General features: G+C 45.1%; 1 protein-coding gene across 1 annotated transcript in view; it reads right to left on the bottom strand.

Moving 5' to 3' along the window:
* Positions 1–293: 293 nt before the first annotated feature.
* The window catches only part of SCD (stearoyl-CoA desaturase), a 28,692-nt gene continuing 17,388 nt past the window's right edge, over positions 294–11,597 (bottom strand). Inside the window, exons 3-6 of the mRNA XM_006014792.3 lie at positions 10,976–11,106; positions 6,850–7,055; positions 5,013–5,245; positions 294–4,107 (exon numbers count right to left, since the gene is read on the bottom strand). Coding sequence (XP_006014854.2) covers positions 3,908–4,107; positions 5,013–5,245; positions 6,850–7,055; positions 10,976–11,106 — 770 coding nt within the window. The 3' untranslated portion in view covers positions 294–3,907. The remainder of the gene's footprint in view (positions 4,108–5,012; positions 5,246–6,849; positions 7,056–10,975; positions 11,107–11,597) is intronic.

The raw sequence follows: 11,597 nt of genomic DNA, 5'->3' as shown, positions 1-11,597 counted from the left end.
TGGTATTACGTGTTCTGCTGCATGTATATTTGTCAGCCACAACATTTTGGCAAGAGGCCCTGGCTGGAATTACACTGAAGTAACCCCTGCTAAAAGGGATAGCTAGCTTTCTGGTTACAGGGGTGTGACTGTTCAACGCTTGTGGTTGGCAATGAAAACCACTCCAATAAGCTCATTCGCTGTTCTCTCTTCTGCTCTCCACCCCCATTCTCTGGTTAGTGAGCAACAATGCATAACTTTTGTTTGCCCGAAAAGCTCCAGAAAGCCCAACCATTGGCACTCAGTCAGTCAAGTTTTAAAATAACCTTTTTATTATGAACAAATAACACTTCAGATCAGCACAACCAGATTTCTGCTTCCAAATTAGTAGAAATTATTTCAAAAAACATTTTTTCAGTACACAAAACATGGAGATCCTACAATGCAGAAACCCTATGCCATGAGACCTGTATTCTACTCACTTTTCAATAACAACAGAGCTTAGACAATGTGCAGACGCGACTTTCCAACCTAATCCTTTTTCCGCTTATCCAGCACCCAGAAATCCAGCCTGCGTGGTACAGTCAGGGCTGAGAATGTTGTTTGCAGTCAATTCACTTACTGCTGTTGCTACCACCACGTGTGTTATACCTCCCACTTCATGATCTCACAGTGCTGTAAAAGTATTAAAGCCTCACAACATCCCTGTGAGGTAGGGTGTGATCCCCATTTTGTAGATACGGAAACTGAGGCACAAAGAAATTAAGTGACTTGCCTGTAACCACAAAGCAGGTTAGGGGCAGGACTAGGATTATAACCCAGGAATCCTGCTGCTCTAACCACTTGGATCCACAGCTGCTTTATTGACTTCCACTTCTCTTTCTGACTCAATTTAGTTAAACTTACAGAAGATGCATTCAGAATACAAGCATGTTGCCACCACCAAAAAAAAAAAACAAAAAAAAACAAGAAACGCCCCCCCAACACAAGTTCCTTAATCTAACAGAAATTGTAACTGAATACATTTGAAATCACATGCACCCACAATTTATTGTAGGCAATAAAATAATTAAGAAACCCCTCAACTTCCATAACTCAGCACAAAAAGAAAAACAAATCCTACAATAGTTGTCAATGCTTCAATGTATATTGAAGATTTAAGGCATCCAAAGATATTTGCCAATATACCCACAAAGTAGCTGAGCAAACATCAGGACAGTTGGGTTACTTCTACTTGGCTTCAATCTCACATCAGGATATTTAGACCTGATCAAGGATCTGGGAATTTAAAAGGAACCCCTGAATCAAAAAAGCCTGCTTATTTCTGAGAAGAGGTTAGACACTGCAGTATGTCATGGCACATGAATGTGCTCTAGGTTATGTCACACAACATGTTAAGATCATGAGAGGAGGGGAGGGAAAATGCTGGATGGGCCAAATTCATCCTTGGTGTAGAATTCAGGGACTTCACTAGGATTTAGACCTGGAAGAAGCTGGCCCAGGGTTGTTAAATGACAATTTTTTTCTATATGGTAGGATAAAATTATAGTCATAGCCATCTTCATTCCAACATCTTATATAATAGCAAGAGCTTTCTGCTGTCCCCAGGATGTGGGCTTTGCTATGCACATTACTGGCTTCTACCACCTTTGAGACCTGCAGAGGAGAGAATGGAGCCTGCCCTTGAAGACCCCCTTTTCCGAACTTTGCTTTGAGGATATGCAACATGCCTTCACACCAGATCAAATGCAAGAGGCCTTAAGGTCCCCAGCCCCAATTCCAAGAAGCATCCAGAACTGTCCATTTTCTTCAGCCCTTGGCAACCCTCTGCACTATTGCTTGGATGCATTTGAGCAGAAAATACTACCACCACTAATGGAAATAAACTGGGTGCAGTCTGGTGAAGGACTTCCAAGGGAACAGGATCCCAGCACACCAATCCTGTCCCAGACAGCTACAACTGTTCTGGACATAGCATGCAGGAGGATTTTAAACACACCTCTCAATCATCTGCTCACAAATGTCGCAGGTCATCAGGTAGCATAACTGGCATTTAATCAGTCAGCTTTAAGACTACATTATAAGATGCCATTAAGAAGTGAGAAATGTGCTTGCTGTGCCAAGGAATGAGGCAATGGACACACCCTACTGTGCTTTCAGGTCCTACCTGGGATTAAGATGGCTCAGCAGACAGTAATACTGCCAGAGACATTCATATCTTAGAGATTTATGGGAACAGTTTACATGAGTGACAATGAGGAGATGCTTTAGCAAATAGATGCAAGTGTCAGCAACAGTTGCTCTAGTGCTTCCCACCAAAATCAGGGCTCCCCCCTCACCCTCACTAGCAGAAATCAGGATCTGATGGGCAGTGTCCTTAATCTGTGCCCAAATCACTTTCAGAGGTGTTGAGAGAGTTGATCATAACCCCCTAAGGTGCCCTGCTGCACTTTTAAGCAGGAAAGTTCTTCAGACCCAAGTCTATGCCTAGTCTACAGATACAATGCAGTACTCCCAGCCTGCCCTGCTTTCTAGATGGCCTGTGACAGGAAGGGGTCAGGCAAGGCCTGGAAATGTCATATCATTTCACTTTCTCTTGTTTTATCCCTCTCTGTGCTGCCTGGTTTGGTGTTGGTTTCTATCCAGAACTTGTTATTAGACTGTGTGAATCTCATACTGATAAATACAGCTCTCCCCTGCCTCTCTGGAGTATCTTCTTGCTTCCTCCCTGGTTACTGGAGGGGTGCAAGCACATCAGCTGCCCCATTTTAACCACACTCAGGAAAGAGAATCTATGGAACACACAAATATGCACTAAGGGTGTCATTCTCCACAGAAAGGGACCCTGATCCTTTAACATATAAAGCAGCTTAAAAACAGCAATGGAGCTTTGGTTTGCATCCTTCCAGCTTCTCCCAGCCTCTTGATTTAGGAAGAGTTCCTTTTCCTGGCAAAAATGTACCGGTGGTCTGCTCTGTAACTTCCAAAAACTTTCCCAGCCAAGTACACTTCAAGGCATTGAAAAACATGTCCCTTGCCTAATCCCCAGATGTCCCTCTCCAGTTTTTTGAAGTAGGCAGCTTGGAGTCCAGTATTTGCTTTTTTTTGTGTGTTCAAGGCAAGTGGAGCATAGAGATGCTTCAGGCCAATGAAAGGAGAGAGACTGTGATACTACAGCAAGGCAGTAAGGCAGATGATGCTCCCCAATCTGGCCTGGGCAATGTTCTATAGCCAAATGGTACACTTGCCTGCATCCCTCCAGATGAGAGCTTTGAGGGGTCTCCTCTCCAGGCCCAGCCTCACCTTTCCTCAGCTTCCTTAAATGAAAGTAGGGACAATGTCTGGGAGATAACATTGTGCCAGCAAGGAAAGGAGAGGGGGCTGCCATGCCCCATTGAAAGCAGCTTTATTAGACCAAGAGTCAACAGCTATGAGAAGGTCAGGTCAGAGAAACAGAGATCGGAGAGGGAGAGTTTTTGGGAAAAGAGAGTCACTGACTTTGGCTCAAGTCTTCAGCTGGTTGGTACAGATCTCTCACAACTCATGCTACACAGCCAGCTTACATGATATTCCCTAGGCTACTTTCTATCAGATCACTGCCAGGGATACACAGAAAATTAAAGGATGGAGGAGTCAGAGGGGGAAAGGAAAAGAGAGAGATCTTATTAGAGACAGACAAAAGAAGAGTGAAAAGAAGAAAGAGAAGAAGAGGGAGAGAGGTGGTCTAGCATTATAAAAAGCAAAGTTATAGGTCTTAAAATACATAGGTTAAAACACAGTGTGCGAGTGGATTAAAATCATTATCATCATCATAAGCAACCTGGTAGCATTATTCAGTAGTTAGTAAAACAGAACATTAAACCTTTGTCCAGCTCATTTAGGGGGGAAATAAAGGAGGGAAGAAAAGTGGCAGGAGAGAAATTGGCACTCAGCCAGTCTTGTGGCTCCCATCTCCAGTCCGAATCTTCCGAGCCCGGATGACTTCCTTGGACACCTTCTTGCAGTCGCTGGCCAGACCCAGGAAGTACATAAGATCGATAAAAGCTGTTGTAAAGTTGTAGTGCCAGCCGAATTCACTCGTGGAATAGTCAAAGGGGAAGGTGTGGTGGTAATTGTGGAATCCTTCTCCTGAAATAGAAAATCAGGGAAAAGACATTGCCAACACCCAAACCTGGCTTTGAATTCCCTCAAAGCATTATGCCCCCAAAATCTCTGCTGAAAACACATTGTGCTTTCCTTGACTCTTTTCCACTACAAGCCCCAGCCTCCACCCACTGAAGTCCATAGGCTTGTTGTCCACCGAAATCCACGGGAGATCTGCTTTTTGACTTCACTGGGAACAAAACCAGGCCCTGTGTCAAGTTAGTGCCATGTATGCTGTGGCGTTGCCTACGCTGAGGGTTTTCAGGGAAATCTCCCAGCTTTTGGCCTCTTCCCAGCACATTTCCATTAGTGAAAGCACCAGTGAAATCTGGGTTCAAGCAATTTTGGCACTATGCTCTCTACTCCATACTCTGAGCAGGGTCTGAAAATGTTATGGTGTGGATGCTCTCCACTTCAGCATCCCCACTATTCCACTACTGATGGTGTTAGCAAAGATGCTCTGGTGAGAGATTCCAAGCAAGTGAGGGCATCAGAGAGCATCAGGGCAGAAGCATCTTCATCAATCAGGTTGGCCTGGAAATCAGCTATTGTACAAGGGGTGGCAATCAGAGGTGGAGCAAGCTGGGATTACTCAGTAGAGTTCCACCAATTTCTATGTAGTTGTGCTACTCTAAATCAGCTGAGAGTCTGGCCCATTGTAGTTAGTCACTTCCCACCACCCAAAACTCCATTTCTTTAGGTTTATAATTGGATACAATGTTCCCCTTCCCATCTTCTCCCAAACTCATACATTATTACTGTATCCCATAAAGCAGCTGCTGTGTTGCACCCCAGAAACAGCTACATTTCAGCGGTGAATGAAGCAGGTTTTAATTGTATTATTCAGTTTTTCAGGTGCTTCAGAATCTAAAAAGGCATCACATATTCACCTAAGGCTCCCAAGACGACAAAGTGATTCTCCCGTGGGTTGATGTTTTGATCATAGGGCCGGTTGCCAAACATATGGGCTGCACTGTTGACTAACCAGCTGGCATTGAGCACTACAGCGTAGCGCAGGATAGCAGGGATGAAGTAGCTGATGACCAAGGATTCCCCCCAGAAATACCAGGGCACTATGGTGGGCACCAAGAAGCACATGATCACCACTGAAGGCTTGTAGTACCTGCCAAGAAAGAGAAGGGAGGGAGACAGTGAGTGGGAGGGAGAGTTCACTAGGAGAAGGTTTGTGGATTGGGCCTGTTCAGAACACTTACAAGGGTCAGTATTTAGGAAGTGGGGAGAGATGCTAATTGTAAAGACACTAAGAAAGTTAAGCACAGAAATATTCTACCTTTGACCCCACTATTTTCCCTGTACCGGGGGAAGACAAAAATACAAACAAAAAAAATCAGGGAGTGCATAAAATTAGGGGGAGAAATTGGGCCCGGAGGAAGAGGGCCCCAGGTGGTAGATGGCATGGGAATGTAGGTATACAAAAAGGTGTAGAAGAAAAAGGATGCTGGAATTTAGGCCTAGCTGTCTAGTGCCTGTCCTAGGCCCAGGGTAAGACTGCATCCCTGGCAGGCTGTAGAGACAACAGTGGCAGGGAAGCAAAAACACTACAGCAGTGGTATACCCAGCCTGTCCTGAGCTGACTTTACAGCCCTTCCCTTCCCCCTCCAAAAAAAGAAGGTTTAATGTATTTCTGTATATATTCAACTACAGTTAGATGGAAACTTTCCATCATGGACTTCTGCACAGATTCACAAAGTAGGGACCAGGTAGTGCAAACACAAAGTTCAGCAGCCTATAGCCCACTGGCCAGATCTAGCCTGCAGAGCATTTAGGATCTCTGCACGGTGCCACAGGTGGGTGGCAGAGGCTCTGGCTCAAGGAGATGTGGCTTCAGCAGTATTTGAAGGCAGAGGGGCTCTGCCTGTGCTGTCCTGCAGCTGGGTGCTTTGGCAGATGAGGATCTCTGCACAGTGCCACAGGTGGGTGCCTGGTGCTTCAGCTGAGAGGTGTTCTGCCTGTGCCATGCTGCAATTGGGTGGCAGAGGCTCTGGGGAAGAGGGAGCTCTCTCTGTGCTGCACTAAAGCTGGGCAGCAGAGAGAAGCAGCAGAAGCAGCCAAGTCCTAATCTTTGCCCACATCTTACCAAAGCTGGGTTGTTCCACACCCCACTACATACCCCTCCACTACTGGGTACATTGCTGACCCCTGCTGAAATGCATGCTTTTGAAAGCTGATTATGTGTGTAGATGTGTCAAACATGGGGCCCACAGTGCTGCTCTGTCTCGTCCACTATGGAAGTGGTGGAGTGGGGCCTGCTTCAAAATTCTGGGCCCTTTGGCCCCTGCTGGCCATTGCCATGGGTGGCAAGCTTGGCTCACTGCCATCACTGCCCCCAAGATTACTGCCACCACTGGCAGATCCCCTCCTGCTGCTGGCAGACCCCTGCCCCCAGACCTCTTGCTGCTATTGCCACCAGACCCTTCAATGCCTCCAGACCCCTCTCTACTACCAGACCTGCCACTGCTGCCATAGTGGCCACAGTGGCCACCCCCATGCCCCAGGCTGAATATAACCTGTGAGGAGCACTGCAGTCCAGATCTGGTCCAAGGGCCCAGGTAAATTTGACTACCCTGCTATAGGGGATTCTAGTGAAGGCTGGTTTTGGCTTATAATGATACACAATGGTTCTGAGTCCCTTTGGCTCCCAGCACATCCGAGTAGAGTAGGAAAGCTAAGCCTCCCCCTTCACTGCACAGGCACCCCACAGCTCACCTCCTCTGGAACATAACCACTTTGTCAGCCCTCAGATCAGACAGGTCTAGTGTCTTGCCCTTTTCAATGACATCAGGATGTTTGCGCACTAGCAGCCAGCCGATGTGGGAGAAGAAGAAGCCGCGGCTGGCATTGTGAGGGTCTGCGTCTGTCTCAGAAAACTTGTGGTGAACACGGTGATCTCGGGCCCACTCGTAGATGTCATTCTGGAATGAATGTGGGCAGAAGACTTACAAAATCAGCAACGCACAGAGTTAGGGCCAAATTTGCTTAAAGCATTTCTATGTCTAGAGATGCAGATAGAGGTCTAGTGGGATTTACAAAGCTGCCTACACAGATCAGGCATCTAAATCCAACTGATTTCAAAGTTCACATTATTTACTTCAAAGATTGGTCAAAGCAACAAAAAACACCCCCAAACAACAACCAACAAACAAACAAACTTGGCTCCAGTTCAAGAAGAGACATTTTTGCTTTAAACATTTTGATTTTTTCCTTTATGTTGATTCCCTTTTTTAACCTCATCTTTTAATCAATCCATTTCAGGCCTTGATTTCCTTTTCCTCCTCTGCATTGCCAAACCTGACTGGTCAGTTTAAGCAGACAGTGGTATGTGTGTGCTAGGCATCAAACAAACATTCTCAAAAATGAAAGATTTCGGTTTGCGAATGGAAATAAATGATTCTGAGAATTATTAAAAATAAAATACCACCTTCATAGAAAGAAAATTCTCTTGAACACAAATCAGAACAAAACCAGCTTGGAAAATGTTGAAATATTAATAATTTTATTAAGTAAGGTATATCTTGTCCAAACTAATCATAATAATAAAAAAGATCTGTATTTACATTACTGGCTTTATAAAAAGATCGCAAAGTGCTTTGAAAATCTAGGTAAATATCCTCCCATCCTACAGCTGGATAACAATGCCATTATTCAGGCACATTTATGGCAACCATCACTGCAATATCCTTAACCTCATATGTACACGGGATTTCTCCTCAGTGCCCCCTACAGATTAGGGATGCAGCATTATCATCCCTATTTTAGAGATGGGAAAAGTGTGATAAAGAGAAAAGGCAGGTAGAGTCCATACTGATTTCTTAGGTGCCTCCACTGAGATGTTGCAATTCCTAAAACGTTAGGACCCTTGCTGCAGAAGGGTGATTGAAAGAAACAGGCTTAGGTTTTCTGGCTCCCTATATCAATGGGAAGAACTGGGTGCCCCCTAAGGGCAAGTTAGAGAGCCTGGATGCTGGGTGGGGAGCTGCCTCAGGCTAGTCAGTAGGGAACACTGAGTCTAGGAATGTCTCCCAACTCAGGCCCTCCCTTGGAGCTCAGGTGCTCGAGTCAGGCTCATACCTTAGGCACCTCTAGGTCCCTCAGGATGCAGAACGCCGAGTCTGCTCCTAAGGGAAGGCACTTACTGAGTGCCAGGAAGGATGCCCCTGCTGTCACCCACATTTTGCATAACAACTTAAGAGTGAGAGCACTTGACCAGAATATGGGTGACCTGGGCTTCCAGGTCCTCCACAGCCTGAGCGGGTTCAAACTTTCTAAGCAGAGTTTGGGTAGGGGCACCCTTCACCTATCCTCTTCAAGTTAAGCCACTGTGCAGCCACAAATCAGTCACAGATTCACAGAAGTTTAGGGCTGGAAGGGGCCTCATGAGATTGGGTCCATGAGGCTGGAGAAACAAAGACAAAGATGGAGCCCAATCTGTAACTTAAAGGTTAAGGCACTCAGCTGGGAAGGGGGAGTTTTTGGATGTCTGTCTTTGTCTTCAGGATTATTTCCAGGTTTTACCCAACTAATGTCTAAGCAATCCAGATAGCAGGGACTAGAATATATGTCTCTTCCATCCCCTGTGATTTCCCTAATCTTTCCTCACCCCCTTGAGAAACCACCTTGCACCAGAAAGCACCAAACCTAATGCCCATTGGTACTCAGACTTAATTAGCTGCTTCCTGGGCACATGGGAATTACCAAATTAGACCACACCCAATGTTCAGCTAATCCCCTGACTCATCTCCAAGTGTGGCCAGAACAAACTGCTTGAGAAGGGATGTAAGAGAACCCCACAACAATTACTCAGTGGGAGGGAAAGCATGGGAGAACAATGCTTGTTGACATTGTTCAGAAAAATTCATTACAATCAAAGCTGCCAGGAAACTTCTTAACAATTTCTTTTTTTTTTTTTTTTTTTGGGGGGGGGGGGGGGGGAAGAGGGAGGAAGCTGATTTCTTGAAACTGAAAATTTTCTTGGAGAGTACCCAGTTTTGACAAAAAATTAGACCTGAGAACTTCCCTGACAAAGATGGAATTTCTGGAGTGGAAAGAGACCTACCTCAAGATAGTCTAGTGGTTAGAGCATTTGCCTATACTGTGGAAGACACTCACCTGTGTTGTGATGTTCAAGTCCTTTCTTCAAAGAATATTTGACTGTTGATTTAAAGTGGGGCAGCTCTAACAGGAGAGACTGGGAGAAACCTACTTCAGAATAGCCTGGTGGTCAAGGCACTCACCTAAGATGCTGGAGAACAACAGCACAGACATCAACCTAATCAATCAAGTGAATGTCCTAACCAAATTACTAGTTATCCTTGGGTATTGTTTCCTCTTGCTTTTTGTGAGAAAATTCAGAAAGGCTTTGGTTTCATCCAGGTGAGGAATAGGAATTTTTTTAATCTTCAAAAGTTGAACAGTTCAGAAACACAGTTTTTTTCAACCTGCTCTATTACAGCACTCCAAGTCTTGATGAACAAGAGTCCATTTGGTTAGGATAGATAATGCAGTGCCTCAAAACACAACCAGTAACTGGGTAAAGAGAAAAAAACAGTCAAATTCCATAAAATTCTTGTCCTGAGCCAGTTCTTCCTTTGCTTTCTACCCATGATAGAGCACCACTCACAGCATCTTTTGTGACACAACAGTCTAAGCACTTTCTTATTCCAGTAAAGTATGACTTGTGCTTTGGATCCATGAGACCTCACTTTGCACCCAGGCAACTGAGTGAAGCCTCTTCTTGTACAAGCAGGACCAGAAGCATCTGTTCAGCTGCTTCACAGATTATAATAGTTTCATAGTAGCTAGGGTCAGGAGGGACCTGAACAGATCATCTAGCCTGACCCCCTGCCACAGGCAGGAATGAATGCTGGGTTCACAAGACCCCAGACAGGTGATCGTCCAACCTCCTCTTGAATTTGCCCAAGGTAGGGGTGAGGACCACCTCCCTGGGAAGTTGGTTCCAGATTTTGGCCATCCTAACTGTAAAATATCGCCTTCTGATCTCCATCCTAAACCTATTCTCCATCAGCTTATTACCATTATTCCTCGTCACCCCAGGTGGTGCTGGGGAGAAAAGAGTTCTGCCTATTTGCTGTTGATCCCCCTCATGAGAGAACACTGTTCTCTCATGACCTGGACAATGCCATGAAGTGCCTGTCAGATGCTTGTGGCACTTGCTAGCTTCCTATTGGCTCAAGTGCCCCTTAAGTTAAACTACTTCCATGCTGGAGTGACTCTACCAAAGTGAACAGAGCTCCACCAAAGTAAGGAATTCTGTTATTAATTATGATGAGTCTGATATTCTCTTATCCAGTTTGAGGGAATACAGATATAATCTTATCCTTGTTGACTTCCTGGACACTTATTTCTATGGTCTAATGCCATTTTGCATGGAAAAGTATTTCCTTTTTTGACCAGGGGAAGGCGAGACCATGTATCACAGGAGAGCAGCTTAGTTTCTTATGCTGCAGAGCCTTTTATGGGAACCAGACACAACCATTGACAGGAGAACAGACCTCAGAGGGAGAAGAATGAATTCCATGCGGTTGGGAGAACTTCCTACTGGCGCATGTCCTGAGCCAGTTCCCCAATATTGGGAACTCTCACTCCATCTCAGCAGCATTTCTTGTTTCAAAGTCTCCCAACTCAGGATGCAAGATGAAGAAGCTGAACTCAAACATGACTCTAGAGTTGAAACTCTAAGAGGACAATGTTTCTTCAGGTGATCCAATAGGAGAAAAGCACCTGCTTTTAAGATGCTGCCTTATTGTATGTGTGTCTACAGCTTTGGGCTCCAATGATTCTTTCTAAAGGCTGGCAACATGCAAGAGATTCTTACCTGGAAGGCCATGGAGTTGGCAACAGCCAGGAAGATTCTGAGGGGCCAAGTTGCTTTGTAGGACCGATGACTCCAGAGGCGATGTGCTCCAGCAGTTACCCCCAAGGCACTCACCAGAAAACATATGATACCTGGACAAAAAAAGAGGGGAAAAAGAAAAAGAGTGAGTTGCCCAGGTGCCGAGCCTCTGTTGGATCAACAGAAGCGAACACCCTCTTTCACAGTTTATACAGGCAAGACAGAAACTTGCTGAGATCCAGAATTGTAGGAATTAGGTAGGAAATGATACATGAGATCTCACTGAATCCTTTATATATACCCTCTAATCTGGTTTTAAATCATTATGATAATTGCTGAAATAAGAAGGCTGGTCTTGCAGTTACCACAGTGCACTGGGACTGTGAATAAATCAGTTCTAATCCCAGTGGTGTCACATACTTCCTGGGTGACAGGAAAAGTCAATTTAGCTCCTTATGTGAAAGGCAAGAATTATAATAACAGTGCAGCCTTCCCTGGTAAGGGCATTATCTGAAGGTTATATTTCATAGTTTCATAGTTTCTAGGGTCGGAAGGGACCTGGGCAGATCATCTAGTCCGACCCCCTGCCATGGCAGGAAAGAGA

Source organism: Alligator sinensis, unplaced genomic scaffold (genome assembly GCF_000455745.1).
Source record: "Alligator sinensis unplaced genomic scaffold, ASM45574v1 scaffold264_1, whole genome shotgun sequence".
NCBI lineage: Eukaryota > Metazoa > Chordata > Crocodylia > Alligatoridae > Alligator > Alligator sinensis.
This window is presented reverse-complemented; position numbering and strand designations above follow the sequence as displayed.